At 44.9% G+C, this 16,557-nt stretch overlaps 1 protein-coding gene across 2 annotated transcripts in view; it reads left to right on the forward strand.

Annotated features, from left to right (window-relative positions):
• Positions 1–5,234: 5,234 nt before the first annotated feature.
• The window catches only part of glb1l (galactosidase, beta 1-like), a 95,589-nt gene continuing 84,266 nt past the window's right edge, over positions 5,235–16,557 (forward strand). For both annotated transcript variants that reach the window (XM_036959520.1, XM_036959521.1), the window contains exons 1-3: positions 5,235–5,438; positions 12,043–12,212; positions 15,005–15,155. In XM_036959520.1, coding sequence (XP_036815415.1) covers positions 5,376–5,438; positions 12,043–12,212; positions 15,005–15,155 — 384 coding nt within the window. In that variant the 5' untranslated portion in view covers positions 5,235–5,375. The remainder of the gene's footprint in view (positions 5,439–12,042; positions 12,213–15,004; positions 15,156–16,557) is intronic.

Here is a 16,557-nt window from a genome sequence, read left to right on the forward strand (position 1 = left end):
TGGAAGGAGATCAGACCACTGCAAATCTACCAAGACCTGGCCGTCCCTCTAAACTTTCAGCTCATACAAGGAGAAGACTGATCAGAGATGCAGCCAAGAGGCCCATGATCACTCTGGATGAACTGCAGAGATCTACAGCTGAGGTGGGAGACTCTGTCCATAGGACAACAATCAGTCGTATATTGCACAAATCTTGCCTTTATGGAAGAGTGGCAAGAAGAAAGCCATTTCTTAAAGATATCCATAAAAGTGTCGTTTAAAGTTTGCCACAAGCCACCTGGGAGACACACCAAACATGTGGAAGAAGGTGCTCTGGTCAGATGAAACCAAAATTGAACTTTTTGGCAACAATGCAAAACGTTATGTTTGGCGTAAAAGCAACACAGCTGAACACACCATCCCCACTGTCAAACATGGTGGTGGCAGCATCATGGTTTGGGCCTGCTTTTCTTCAGCAGGGACAGGGAAGATGGTTAAAATTGATGGGAAGATGGATGGAGCCAAATACAGGACCATTCTGGAAGAAAACCTGATGGAGTCTGCAAAAGACCTGAGACTGGGACGGAGATTTGTCTTCCAACAAGACAATGATCCAAAACATAAAGCAAAATCTACAATGGAATGGTTCAAAAATAAACATATCCAGGTGTTAGAATGGCCAAGTCAAAGTCCAGACCTGAATCCAATCGAGAATCTGTGGAAAGAACTGAAAACTGCTGTTCACAAATGCTCTCCATCCAACATCACTGAGCTCGAGCTGTTTTGCAAGGAGGAATGGGAAAAAATGTCAGTCTCTCGATGTGCAAAACTGATAGAGACATACCCCAAGCGACTTACAGCTGTAATCGCAGCAAAAGGTGGCGCTACAATGTATTAACTTAAGGGGGCTGAATAATTTTGCACGCCCAATTTTTCAGTTTTTGATTTGTTAAAAAAGTTTGAAATATCCAATAAATGTCGTTCCACTTCATGATTGTGTCCCACTTGTTGTTGATTCTGCACAAAAAAATACAGTTTTATATCTTTATGTTTGAAGCCTGAAATGTGGCAAAAGGTCACAAAGTTCAAGGGAGCCGAATACTTTCGCAAGGCACTGTAAATACTGGAGGCTGAGACAGGAGGGGTCGGGAGACACTGTGGCCCCGTCCAACGATACCTCCGGACAGGGGGTTCTTTCAGTGCAGGTCCTTCGGGAGGGGGTCTCACTAGTCTGGGCGGGGTCAATTGCTCTCTTGCTCCTGTGTGATGTGCTGGGGCTACGGTTGAGGGTGACGTCCTTCAGGGTCCTGGCAAAAGGTGGGATTTCTGCCTTGTAGAGGTGGAGCTGGTCATAAAGGCTGTTCAGGTCCAGGGTGGAGTGGTGGGGACAGGTAGACATTAGGTTTTGGGGTACAGTCTCACAAAATGCTTTGACTGATGGCTCTCTGACTGCTTGAGAGTTCTTTATACTTCAGTGTTACATCGCCATCTAGTGTTCAATAGGACAAAATACAGTTGTAATTCTTCTGGGGAAGTTCACGTCCCGTCCTGGAGGGTAGAAACACATTTGTTTTTTGTTTTTCCCTGGTGTCCCACCTGGAGACCTAAAGTCTGGTCTCCAGGTTAAAGTCCCTGATTAGACGTAGAGGAGTGAAATCGAAAGTGTTTTGGCACCTCAGGACCGACATTGAACAGCCCTGTTCTGTGGTCTCCACCGGGTTGCAAAATTCTGGGAACATTCAATAAATTCCCTGGTTTTCCAGAAATCCTTATTCTCTCCTTAGTCCAGAAAACCTCCAACCAGGATTTCAGAAAAAAAACTGGGAATTTATGGAAGAAACCCAGAATTGTACAACCCTAAGTCTACAACACTCATGGGTTTATTATACAGATAGTAGTAGGCCTAATTGTGAAGGGAGACCTTCATGGTGTGCCTGCCATCTCCGTCCAGACTGGAGGAGTATGAGGAAGCGGATGTGTGAATGTTTCTGTTGATCTTTTATTATACTGGAAAGTGTCATTAATCATACCTCATCAATTTACAGTTATATGCTTTCATCACTACGCCCTGACCCGGTATTCTTCAGCAGTTGATTGGATGAGAGTAATTGATATAATTTTGTGGTATTATCATTTTGTTCCCTCAATCTCTGATCACAGGTGATGAGCTGTACCTGTAACTGAGGGGTGGAGCTTCAGGTCTTCTGGGTTTCACAGGTGATGAGCTGTACCTGTAACTGAGGGGTGGAGCTTCAGGTCTCCTGGGTTTCTGGGAGGAGCCCTCCTTATTGCCACCCGTTCTATGATTTCTTAGCTATTTCCAGCCTGAGGACCATGTAAGAACCTATATTAAATCTCCCTTTACTTTAGCCATGATACAATGTGGTTCTGAGATTCATGCAATACAGTCCAGGCAACGGTCTGCCTGTGGCACCAAATCTATCACTTGACTTATTATTTCATGAAAACTAGAGACCTCTATCTAAAAGCTGCAATATGTCACTTTTTTGGGTCGACCCTGCCCAAATTCACGTAGAAATGTGTGTTGTAGATCTGTCCTTCTCATTGAAAGCAAGTCTAAGAAGCAGTAGATATGTTCTGTGTTTGCTATTTCTATTGCTCCCCGTTCTTCATTTTTGGGTCTTTTGTACACCAGCTTCAAACTGTTGAAAATACAAAATGTGTGGTGATGTAAAATATATTTCACAGCGGTTTAGATGGTACGATGATTCTCTACACTATACTTGCTTGTTTTGTCACAAACTGACAATTAGGTAGAACGATTACAATTTTAGCAACCAGGAAATAGTGGTTTTCAACATGGTGCATCTTTAACTAATTCACATCTTTAAAACAGATATTTAAATACAATCAGGATGAAGTATGTATCTGGAAAAAAAAAGTCAGGCCTTGTACATGTGTTTCCTCAAGCCCAAGGAAAGTCCTTTCATACAAGCGTCATTCCAAAAGCATACAAACCCAGAACAAAACAGCATGTTGACCTGGTGCCATAGTCTCTCCGGGCCATAATACTGTTCCCGAACAGCCTGCTTTGTTCACAGGCCATGTTAACCACAATAGTGATTGTTGCCTTTTACCCTGATTCTCATTTTACACAAGAGTCTGTCCTGTTAGCCGTGACTGCATCAGATGGGATGTGAGTTCGAGTCACTGTGTTAGAGTTAGGGAGAATAGGAGCAGCTACAATCTCTCAAACGTAGTAAAGTATATAGAGGCATGCTATAGGCCTGCTATAGAGGCATGCTATAGGCCTGCAATAGAGGCATGCTATAGGCCTGCAATAGAGGCATGCTATAGGCCTGCTATAGAGGCATGCTATAGGCCTGCTATAGAGGCATGCTATAGGCCTGCAATAGAGGCATGCTATAGGCCTGCTATAGAGGCATGCTATAGGCCTGCTATAGAGGCATGCTATAGGCCTGCTATAGAGGCATGCTATAGGCCTGCTATAGAGGCATGCTATAGGCCTGCTATAGAGGCATGCTATAGGCCTGCTATAGAGGCATGCTATAGGCCTGCTATAGAGGCATGCTATAGGCCTGCTATAGAGGCATGCTATAGGCCTGCTATAGAGGCATGCTATAGGCCTGCTATAAAGGCATGCTATAGGCCTGCTATAGAGGCATGCTATAGGCCTGCTATAGAGGCATGCTATAGGCCTGCTATAGAGGCATGCTATAGGCCTGCTATAGAGGCATGCTATAGGCCTGCTATAGAGGCATGCTATAGGCCTGCAATAGAGGCATGCTATAGGCCTGCTATAGAGGCATGCTATAGGCCTGCTATAGAGGCATGCTATAGGTCTGCTATAGAGGCATGCTATAGGCCTGCAATAGAGGCATGCTATAGGCCTGCTATAGAGGCATGCTATAGGTCTGCTATAGAGGCATGCTATAGGCCTGCTATAGAGGCATGCTATAGGCCTGCTATAGAGGCATGCTATAGGCCTGCTATAGAGGCATGCTATAGGCCTGCTATAGAGGCATGCTATAGGCCTGCAATAGAGGCATGCTATAGGCCTGCTATAGAGGCATGCTATAGGCCTGCTATAGAGGCATGCTATAGGTCTGCTATAGAGGCATGCTATAGGCCTGCAATAGAGGCATGCTATAGGCCTGCTATAGAGGCATGCTATAGGCCTGCAATAGAGGCATGCTATAGGCCTGCAATAGAGGCATGCTATAGGCCTGCTATAGAGGCATGCTATAGGCCTGCTATAGAGGCATGCTATAGGCCTGCTATAGAGGCATGCTATAGGCCTGCTATAGAGGCATGCTATAGGCCTGCTATAGAGGCATGCTATAGGCCTGCTATAGAGGCATGCTATAGGCCTGCAATAGAGGCATGCTATAGGCCTGCAATAGAGGCATGCTATAGGCCTGCTATAGAGGCATGCTATAGGCCTGCTATAGAGGCATGCTATAGGCCTGCAATAGAGGCATGCTATAGGCCTGCTATAGAGGCATGCTATAGGCCTGCTATAGAGGCATGCTATAGGCCTGCTATAGAGGCATGCTATAGGCCTGCTATAGAGGCATGCTATAGGTCCGCTATAGAGGCATGCTATAGGCCTGCAATAGAGGCATGCTATAGGCCTGCTATAGAGGCATGCTATAGGCCTGCAATAGAGGCATGCTATAGGTCTGCTATAGAGGCATGCTATAGGCCTGCTATAGAGGCATGCTATAGGTCTGCTATAGAGGCATGCTATAGGCCTGCTATAGAGGCATGCTATAGGTCTGCTATAGAGGCATGCTATAGGCCTGCTATAGAGGCATGCTATAGGTCTGCTATAGAGGCATGCTATAGGCCTGCTATAGAGGCATGCTATAGGTCTGCTATAGAGGCATGCTATAGGCCTGCTATAGAGGCATGCTATAGGTCTGCTATAGAGGCATGCTATAGGCCTGCTATAGAGGCATGCTATAGGCCTGCTATAGAGGCATGCTATAGGTCTGCTATAGAGGCATGCTATAGGCCTGCTATAGAGCCTAACAATAGTGTATAACAATGTAGGGCATTATTTAGGTTACTGTTAAATCAATGTATGAAAAATATCTGTGAAATGTAATTAATTATATACAATAAAAATGTAATCCTAATCCATCGGAATTTCAAGTAATGTGTTCATCGTCAGGTGAGTAGGCATGCTGGATTTATAACGTGGTAAAGTATGCCACCGGAGCAGGAAACATGGCGGGGTTTAGGACCCAGCAGAGAGGCAAAGCAATGTGAACATCACATGATAGTGATTTTGGGAGCGCGGACGACTCATGATGCTTGTTTCTCTGGTGTAACGTTTCAAGTGATATAGAAAGTAGGCTAAACCAGGCAAATGGCAAGTTTATATTGTATTTAAATCCACACAGGAAACAATGGATACGAAGACTGTTTTCTCTCTAGTCTTCTTTGCCTTTTTAGCCGCGAATAGAACTGTGGTAAGTTTGATTCTGTATCTATTATTTCATATTAAATACTACTTCCTCTGTCTACCAGGTGATTTATACCAGCTGACTGGATCAGATCTGTCGCCACTCATATTTACCACTTGTCTATTATCCTTGAGGGTATAATATAGTAATAATAATATATAATATATATAATAATATAGTAAATACATACATTATATTGACGTGATATTGTTATAATCAAGTATAAAGTTACATGGATAAAATCCGACCTTGGAAATGAAAATGCATCGCCCTCCATTCAGAAAATTATATTTGAACTAAACACTCGAACGCTTGAAAAAAAGAAAGTGACGCTCCACAAAACCCATAATAATAATAATAATAATTTAAACAAAGTGGATAACAGAGAAACTTCCTACCATTTACCATCACTTCGAGCCTTAAATATGCACTTTTAGAAGCTGTTCTTCGTCCTGTCAACATTACATGGCAATGCAGGTTTGTTGACAGCGCTCTGGGCCAGATGGTTGTGGGTTCACAGACCACCGTGGACAGGAGTAGGGCTGGAAACATCTCATTTATAGTAAAACCATGGTATGAATCGATCATCCTATTTGCAGGTCCAAGGAAGAAAATGGCCTTTTATAAACATTTCATGCAATTCTACGTTATTTTACATATTAGCAGAAGTGGTGGTTCTAGCTCGTAAGGCTCCCTGTGCGAATCCCCCCTTCAGCCGGGGGGCCAAAGACAAATGGAAAGATTTCAATAGATTACCCATCCCCCATCACTGTCAACCAAGAGTCAAGACTACATTACCCATCCCCCATCACTGTCAACCAAGAGTCAAGACTACATTACCCATCCCCCATCACTGTCAACCAAGAGTCAAGACTAAACCAATTCACCTTGGTGGTGTACAGACAGACTGGTTTTATATTATTATTAACCATTTCACACAAACCTGAAACTATATATTCACATTATTATGAATTAATTTTTATAAATGTTTATTTCACCAGGTAGGCTAGTTGAGAACAAGTTCTCATTTGCAACTGCGACCTGAGACAGAGTAGGCCTACCTTTCAGAGTAGGCCGACAGAGTAGGCCTACCTTTCCACCCCAGACAGAGTAGACCTACCTTTCCACCCCAGACAGAGTAGGTCTACCTTTCCACCCCAGACAGAGTAGGCCTACCTTTCCACCCCAGACAGAGTAGGCCTACCTTTCCACCCCAGACAGAGTAGGCCTACCTTTCCACCCCAGACAGAGTAGGGCCTACCTTTCCACCCCAGACAGAGTAGGCCTACCTTTCCACCCCAGACAGAGTAGGCCTACCTTTCCACCCCCCCTACCTTTCCACCCCAGACAGAGTAGGCCTACCTTTCCACCCCAGACAGAGTAGACCTACCTTTCCACCCCAGACAGAGTAGGTCTACCTTTCCACCCCAGACAGAGTAGGGCCTACCTTTCCACCCCAGACAGAGTAGGCCTACCTTTCCACCCCCACTACCTTTCCACCCCAGACAGAGTAGGCCTACCTTTCCACCCCAGACAGAGTAGGCCTACCTTTCCACCCCCCCTACCTTTCCACCCCAGACAGAGTAGGCCTACCTTTCCACCCCAGACAGAGTAGGCCTACCAAAGCAGAAAAATGTATGTAGAAACCGCTGCGCCCTTTCCTGGTTGATAAATTTGAACAAGCCACCTAATTTCAGTTTGTGACAAGACAAGTGTAAAGAATCATGGTGAAATATATTTTCAGGAACCCAGCATATTGTATGTTCAGGTGTTTAGTGTACTAAAGTAAAATACAACTAAAACTAAACTTAACAGGAAGCATAGAAATGGCGCACATAGAACAGATCTACCTCAGGTTTGCTTTCAAGGAGAATGATAGATCTATAACACATAGAACAGATCTACCTCAGACTTACTTTCAAGGAGAATGACAGATCTATAACACATAGAACAGATCTACCTCAGGCTTGCTTTCAAGGAGAATGACATATCTAGAAAGTGCATTTCTACGTGAAGTTGGCCGGGTCCCCCAAAAGTGACATATTGCAGCTCTAACTACTGGCTACTCTTCTTCGGTGGTTTAACCCAATGAGAGAAAGTCACAAGTGTTTCCCTAAAAGCTGAATGAGCATTCTATTGTACATCAAGTGAATAGCTTAATCAAGCAAAGTTCATGTTTTGTCTCCTTGGCGATAGGAGGTTGTAGCTCAGCCTCTGAATGTAAAAAAAAAAATGAACCAATGATATCCCTATATGGTTCAGTCACGTCTTTCACAGGTATGGGTACTAAATACTAAACCCTCCCCTGGACTAGATACACAACACTAAACCCTCCCCTGGACTAGATACACAATACTAAACCCTCCCCTGGACTAGATACACAATACTAAACCCTCCCCTAGACTAGATACAGAATATTAAACCCTCCCCTAGACTAGATACACAATACTAAACCCTCCCCTAGACTAGATACACAATACTAAACCCTCCCCTAGATACACAATACTAAACCCTCCCCTAGATACACAATACTAAACCCTCCCCTAGATACACAATACTAAACCCTCCCCTAGATACACAATACTAAACCCTCCCCTGGATACACAATACTAAACCCTCCCCTAGATACACAATACTAAACCCTCCCCTAGATACACAATACTAAACCCTCCCCTGGATACACAATACTAAACCCTCCCCTGGATACACAATACTAAACCCTCCCCTAGATACACAATACTAAACCCTCCCCTAGATACACAAAACGAAACCCTCCCCTAGATACACAATACTAAACCCTCCCCTGGATACACAATACTAAACCCTCCCCTAGATACACAATACTAAACCTTCCCCTAGATACACAATACTAAACCCTCCCCTAGATACACAATACTAAACCCTCCCCTAGATACACAATACTAAACCCTCCCCTGGATACACAATACTAAACCCTCCCCTAGATACACAATACTAAACCCTCCCCTAGACTAGATACACAATACTAAACCCTCCCCTGGATACACAATACTAAACCCTCCCCTAGACTAGATACACAATACTAAACCCTCCCCTGGACTAGATACAAAATACTAAACCCTCCCCTAGATACACAATACTAAACCCTCCCCTAGACTAGATACACAATACTAAACCCTCAACTGGATACACAATACTAAACCCTCCACTGGACTAGATACACAATACTAAACCCTCCCCTGGACTAGATACACAGTACTAAACTCCCCCCTGGACTAGATACACAATACTAAACCCTCCCCTGGACTAGATACACAATACTAAACCCTCCCCTAGATACACAATACTAAACCCTCCCCTAGATACACAATACTAAACCCTCCCCTAGATACACAATGCTAAACCCTCCCCTGGACTAGATACACAATACTAAACCCTCCCCTGGACTAGATACACAATACTAAACCCTCCCCTTGACTAGATACACAATACTAAACCCTCCCCTTGACTAGATACACAATACTAAACCCTCCCCTAGATACACAATACTAAACCCTCCCCTAGATACACAATACTAAACCCTCCCCTAGATACACAATACTAAACCCTCCCCTGGATACACAATACTAAACCCTCCCCTAGATACACAATACAAAACCCTCCCCTAGATACACAATACTAAACCCTCCCCTAGATACACAATACTAAACCCTCCCCTAGATACACAATACTAAACCCTCCCCTAGATACACAATGCTAAACCCTCCCCTAGATACACAATACTAAACCCTCCCCTAGATACACAATACTAAACCCTCCCCTAGATACACAATGCTAAACCCTCCCCTAGACTAGATAAACAATACTAAACCCTCCCCTAGACTAGATACACAATACTAAACCCTCCCCTAGATACACAATACTAAACCCTCCCCTAGATACACAATACTAAACCCTCCCCTAGATACACAATACTAAACCCTCCCCTAGATACACAATACTAAACCCTCCCCTAGATACACAATGCTAAACCCTCCCCTGGACTAGATACACAATACTAAACCCTCCCCTAGATACACAATACTAAACCCTCCCCTGGACTAGATACACAATACTAAACCCTCCCCTTGACTAGATACACAATACTAAACCCTCCCCTTGACTAGATACACAATACTAAACCCTCCCCTAGATACACAATACTAAACCCTCCCCTAGATACACAATACTAAACCCTCCCCTAGATACACAATACTAAACCCTCCCCTAGATACACAATACTAAACCCTCCCCTGGATACACAATACTAAACCCTCCCCTAGACTAGATACACAATACTAAACCCTCCCCTGGACTAGATACAAAATACTAAACCCTTCCCTAGATACACAATACGAAACCCTCCCCTAGACTAGATACACAATACTAAACCCTCAACTGGATACACAATACTAAACCCTCCACTGGACTAGATACACAATACTAAACCCTCCCCTGGACTAGATACACAATACTAAACTCCCCCCTGGACTAGATAAACAATACTAAACCCTCCCCTGGACTAGATAAACAATACTAAACCCTCCCCTAGATACACAATACTAAACCCTCCCCTGGACTAGATAAACAATACTAAACCCTCCCCTAGACTAGATAAACAATACTAAACCCTCCCCTAGACTAGATAAACAATACTAAACCCTCCCCTAGATACACAATACTAAACCCTCAACTGGATACACAATACTAAACCCTCAACTGGATACACAATACTAAACCCTCCCCTAGATACACAATACTAAACCCTCCCCTAGATACACAATACTAAACCCTCCCCTAGATACACAATGTTAAACCCTCCCCTGGACTAGATACACAATACTAAACCCTCCCCTAGATACACAATACTAAACCCTCCCCTAGATACACAATACTAAACCCTCCCCTAGATACACAATACTAAACCCTCCCCTAGATACACAATACTAAACCCTCCCCTAGATACACAATACTAAACCCTCCCCTAGATACACAATACTAAACCATCCCCTGGATACACAATACTAAACCCTCCCCTGGATACACAATACTAAACCCTCCCCTGGATACACAATACTAAACCCTCCCCTAGATACACAATACTAAACCCTCCCCTAGATACACAATACTAAATCTTCCCCTAGATACACAATACTAAACCCTCCCCTAGATACACAATACTAAACCCTCCCCTTGACTAGATACACAATACTAAACCCTCCCCTTGACTAGATACACAAAACTAAACCCTCCCCTGGACTAGATACACAATACTAAACCCTCCCCTTGACTAGATACACAAAACTAAACCCTCCCCTGGACTAGATACACAATACTAAACCCTCCCCTAGACTAGATACACAAAACTAAACCCTCCCCTGGACTAGATACACAATACTAAACCCTCCCCTAGACTAGATACACAATACTAAACCCTCCCCTGGACTAGATACACAATACTAAACCCTCCCTTTGACTGAAATTGAAAAGCCAGACACCCCCGTTTTCCTCCAGGTACCATTCCATCTTTTACTGTGGTTTTGTGATACATGCAGTTCTCAGGTCTTGATTAGCCTGGATGGACACTAGTGGGCGCTATGGATCTCCACTATCGTCTGGCCTTGATGTCCCCCTGCATAAAACATTCTCCATTCAGGCTGCAAAGGCTTCAATTTCCTCCTTAACTCAATTTAATGATGGAAAAGGAGGGGGAAAATAACCAGGGAAAATATGCGACACCATTTTCAACCACCATGTTAGAGTGGCTCATGACTAGGAATGTTACTTCCTGATGTTGTGCCCAGGGGTACACAACAGACTGCTGCAAGCTGATTGGCTAAGCCCAATACGCAACATCCCGGACTAGCATTCCTAGGCATTAGCAACTCCAACATGTTGGTGGAAAATGGAGCTGAGTTTGACCAATATGCCTTTAAGAAAGTCAAACCTTTGGAAAAAAAATAAGGAAAAAAAGTTACGAGGTCCAAAAGGCAAAGTAGGAACTACCTGGCTACCCAGGCTTTGATAGGAACATATTACTGTCATGACAAACCCATAACAACAGTAGGCATGCAGGCCGAACAGGCTTTGATAGGAACATATTACTGTCATGACAAACCCATAACAACAGTAGGCATGCAGGCCAAACAGGCTTTGATAGGAACATATTACTGTCATGACAAACCCATAACAACAGTAGGCATGCAGGCCGAACAGGCTTTGATAGGAACATATTACTGTCATGACAAACCCATAACAACAGTAGTCATGCAGGCCAAACAGGCTTTGATAGGAACATATTACTGTCATGACAAACCCATAACAACAGTAGGCATGCAGGCCGAACAGGCTTTGATAGGAACATATTACTGTCATGACAAACCCATAACAACAGTAGTCATGCAGGCCGAACAGCTGTCTGACAGAGGTCCTGGCTTTCTCACAGCTCTCCATATATTATTACTGATATCAAATATACCTTGAAATGATCTATGCCAGAGCCAGTTCTAGACCTTGATAAGAGCATAGTGTTCATACACTATAAGCTTACTGTATATCACGGTATGACTCCTGTCTGTTTTTTTTCTTACAGGTTTCCGGGGCCCCTTCCTTCGCCATAGACTACAAGAACAACTGCTTCCAGAAAGATGGGAAGCCTTTCCAGTATGTCTCCGGCAGTATCCACTACTCCCGCATCCCTCACTACTACTGGAAAGACAGACTGCTCAAGATGTACATGGCAGGACTCAACGCTGTACAGATGTAAGTTAGACAGGAGACATAATGGGGAGAGCGAGATTATTATAATATAATTAAATGTATCTCCTGAAGATTTCCCAATACAACAGCAGTAGGGTTGTACCTGTATCCATGATTCTCATGGTTTGAGAGTCCTTTAGGTGCCTTTTGGCAAACTCCAAGCGGGCTGTCATGTGCCTTTTACTGAGGAGTGGCTTCCGTCTGGCCACTCTACCATAAAGGCCTGATTGGTGGAGTGCTGCAGAGATGATTGTCCTTCTGGAAGGTTCTCCCATCTCCACAGAGGAACTCTGGAGCTCTGTCAGAGTGACCATCAGGTTCTTGTTCACCTCCCTGACCAAGGCCCTTCTCCCCCGATTGTTCAGTTTGGCCCGGCGACCAGCTCTAGGAAGAGTGTTGGAGGTTCCAAACTTCTTCCATTTAAGAATGATGGAGGCCACTGTGTTCTTGTGGACCTTCAATGCTGCAGAATTGTTTTGGTCCCCATTCCCCAGATTTGTGTCTTGACACAATCCTGTCTCAGAGCTCTACTGACAATTCCTTTGACCTCATGGCTTGGTTTTTGCTCTGATATGCATTGTCAACTGGGGAACCTTATATAGACAGGTGTGTGTCTTTCCAAATCATATCCAATCATTTAAATTCACCACAGGATGCACTTAAGCTCAATTTCGAGTCTCATAACAAAGGGTCTGAATACTTATGTAAATAAGGTATTTCTGTTTTTTATTAATTAGCTTGACGAGGAAAAAAGCTGTAACGTAAAAAATGTGGTGTGGCCTGAATCCTTTCAGAATGCACCGTATGTCACCAGTACTCTTCTCCTTCCTGTCAGTAGTCACCAGTACTCTTCTCCTTCCTGTCAGTTATGTCACCAGTACTCTTCTCCTTCCTGTCAGTTATGTCACCAGTACGCTTCTCCTTCCTGTCAGTTAGGTCACCAGTACTCTTCTCCTTCCTGTCAGTTATGTCACCAGTACTCTTCTCCTTCCTGTCAGTTATGCCACCAGTACTCTTCTCCTTCCTGTCAGTTAGGTCACCAGTACTCTTCTCCTTCCTGTCAGTAGTCACCAGTACTCTTCTCCTTCCTGTCAGTTATGTCACCAGTACTCTTCTCCTTCCTGTCAGTTATGTCACCAGTACTCTTCTCCTTCCTGTCAGTTATGTCACCAGTACTCTTTTCCTTCCTGTCAGTTATGTCACCAGTACTCTTCTCCTTCCTGTCAGTTGTCACCAGTACTCTTCTCCTTCCTCTCAGTTATGTCACCAGTACTCTTCTCCTTCTTGTCAGTTATGCCACCAGTACGCTTCTCCTTCCTGTCAGTTATGTCACCAGTACTCTTCTCCTTCCTGTCAGTTATGTCACCAGTACGCTTCTCCTTCCTGTCAGTTAGGTCACCAGTACTCTTCTCCTTCCTGTCAGTTATGTCACCAGTACTCTTCTCCTTCCTGTCAGTTATGCCACCAGTACTCTTCTCCTTCCTGTCAGTTAGGTCACCAGTACTCTTCTCCTTCCTGTCAGTAGTCACCAGTACTCTTCTCCTTCCTGTCAGTTATGTCACCAGTACTCTTCTCCTTCCTGTCAGTTATGTCACCAGTACTCTTCTCCTTCCTGTCAGTTATGTCACCAGTACTCTTCTCCTTCCTGTCAGTTATGTCACCAGTACTCTTCTCCTTCCTGTCAGTTATGTCACCAGTACGCTTCTCCTTCCTGTCAGTTAGGTCACCAGTACTCTTCTCCTTCCTGTCAGTTATGTCACCAGTACTCTTCTCCTTCCTGTCAGTTATGCCACCAGTACTCTTCTCCTTCCTGTCAGTTAGGTCACCAGTACTCTTCTCCTTCCTGTCAGTAGTCACCAGTACTCTTCTCCTTCCTGTCAGTTATGTCACCAGTACTCTTCTCCTTCCTGTCAGTTATGTCACCAGTACTCTTCTCCTTCCTGTCAGTTATGTCACCAGTACTCTTCTCCTTCCTGTCAGTTATGTCACCAGTACTCTTTTCCTTCCTGTCAGTTATGTCACCAGTACTCTTCACCTTCCTGTCAGTTGTCACCAGTACTCTTCTCCTTCCTGTCAGTTAGGTCACCAGTACTCTTCTCCTTCCTGTCAGTTAGGTCACCAGTACTCTTCTCCTTCCTGTCAGTTAGGTCACCAGTACTCTTCTCCTTCCTGTCAGTTATGTCACCAGTACTCTTCTCCTTCCTGTCAGTTATGTCACCAGTACTCTTCTCCTTCTTGTCAGTTATGCCACCAGTACGCTTCTCCTTCCTGTCAGTTATGTCACCAGTACTCTTCTCCTTCCTGTCAGTTATGTCACCAGTACGCTTCTCCTTCCTGTCAGTTAGGTCACCAGTACTCTTCTCCTTCCTGTCAGTTATGTCACCAGTACTCTTCTCCTTCCTGTCAGTTATGCCACCAGTACTCTTCTCCTTCCTGTCAGTTAGGTCACCAGTACTCTTCTCCTTCCTGTCAGTAGTCACCAGTACTCTTCTCCTTCCTGTCAGTTATGTCACCAGTACTCTTCTCCTTCCTGTCAGTTATGTCACCAGTACTCTTCTCCTTCCTGTCAGTTGTCACCAGTACTCTTCTCCTTCCTGTCAGTTATGTCACCAGTACTCCTCTCCTTCCTGTCAGTTATGTCACCAGTACTCTTCTCCTTCCTGTCAGTTGTCACCAGTACTCTTCTCCTTCCTCTCAGTTATGTCACCAGTACTCTTCTCCTTCTTGTCAGTTATGCCACCAGTACGCTTCTCCTTCCTGTCAGTTGTCACCAGTACTCTTCTCCTTCTTGTCAGTTATGTTCCCTGGAACTTCCATGAGGAAAAGCGGGGTGTTTACAACTTCACTGGGGATCGAGACCTGGAGAACTTCCTGGATCTGGCCAATCAGACTGGCCTCCTGGTGATCCTCCGCCCCGGACCCTATATCTGTGCAGAGTGGGAGATGGTAAGCACTACAGTACATCGAGGTATCTTCCTGTCAGAAGAGGCTGGTGAGTGGAAGACAGATTCATAGTAATGAATGGACTCAAAGTGCTGAATTCAATCTGTTCCAGTCATTACTATGAGCCTAAGTGCTGAATTCAATCCGTTCCAGTCATTACTATGAGTCCGTCCTCCGATTTTTAAAGGGCCACCATTGCACTTTACATTTGGTCATAAAAGGAGACGCTCCTCTCCAGAGACAGTCAGACCCCCACTGCTTCCTTCACTATTGAGCTTTGTTTCCTTGACCTGCACTTTGTTATAAGACTTTCTCTGGTCAAAGTCAGGCCTTTCAGTAACACATTGGAAACTCACTACATCACATGGTGTGAGGCTGTAGTCTACTGGAAGTCCTATTCTCACCTGGGGGACTGTAGAGAGAGGGATGGAAGTCCTATTCTCACCTGGGGGACCGTAGAGAGAGGGATGGAAGTCCTATTCTCACCTGGGGGACTGTAGAGAGAGAGGGATGGAAGTCCTATTCTCACCTGGGGGACTGTAGAGAGAGAGGGATGGAAGTCCTATTCTCACCTGGGGAACCGTAGAGAGAGGGATGGAAGTCCTATTCTCACCTGGGGGACTGTAGAGAGAGAGGGATGGAAGTCCTATTCTCACCTGGGGGACTGTAGAGAGAGAGAGGGAGGGAAGTCCTATTCTCACCTGGGGGACTGTAGAGAGAGGGATGGAAGTCCTATTCTCACCTGGGGGACTGTAGAGAGAGGGATGGAAGTCCTATTCTCACCTGGGGGACCATAGAGAGAGGGATGGAAGTCCTATTCTCACCTGGGGGACTGTAGAGAGAGGGATGGAAGTCCTATTCTCACCTGGGGGACCATAGAGAGAGGGATGGAAGTCCTATTCTCACCTGGGGGACCATAGAGAGAGGGATGGAAGTCCTATTCTCACCTGGGGGACTGTAGAGAGAGGGATGGAAGTCCTATTCTCACCTGGGGGACTGTAGAGAGAGAGAGGGATGGAAGTCCTATTCTCACCTGGGGGACTGTAGAGAGAGAGAGAGATGGAAGTCCTATTCTCACCTGGGGGACCGTAGAGAGAGAGAGAGGGAGGGAAGTCCTATTCTCACCTGGGGGACTGTAGAGAGAGAGAGGGATGGAAGTCCTATTCTCACCTGGGGGACTGTAGAGAGAGGGATGGATGGAAGTCCTATTCTCACCTGGAGGACTGTAGAGAGAGGGATGGAAGTCCTATTCTCACCTGGGGGACTGTAGAGAGAGGGATGGAAGTCCTATTCTCACCTGGGGGACTGTAGAGAGAGGGATGGAAGTCCTATTCTCACCTGGGGGACTGTAGAGAGAGGGATGGAAGTCCTATTCTCACCTGGGGGACTGTAGAGAGAGGGATGG

The sequence above is a fragment of the Oncorhynchus mykiss genome, chromosome 22 (assembly GCF_013265735.2).
Source record: "Oncorhynchus mykiss isolate Arlee chromosome 22, USDA_OmykA_1.1, whole genome shotgun sequence".
Lineage (NCBI taxonomy): Eukaryota > Metazoa > Chordata > Actinopteri > Salmoniformes > Salmonidae > Oncorhynchus > Oncorhynchus mykiss.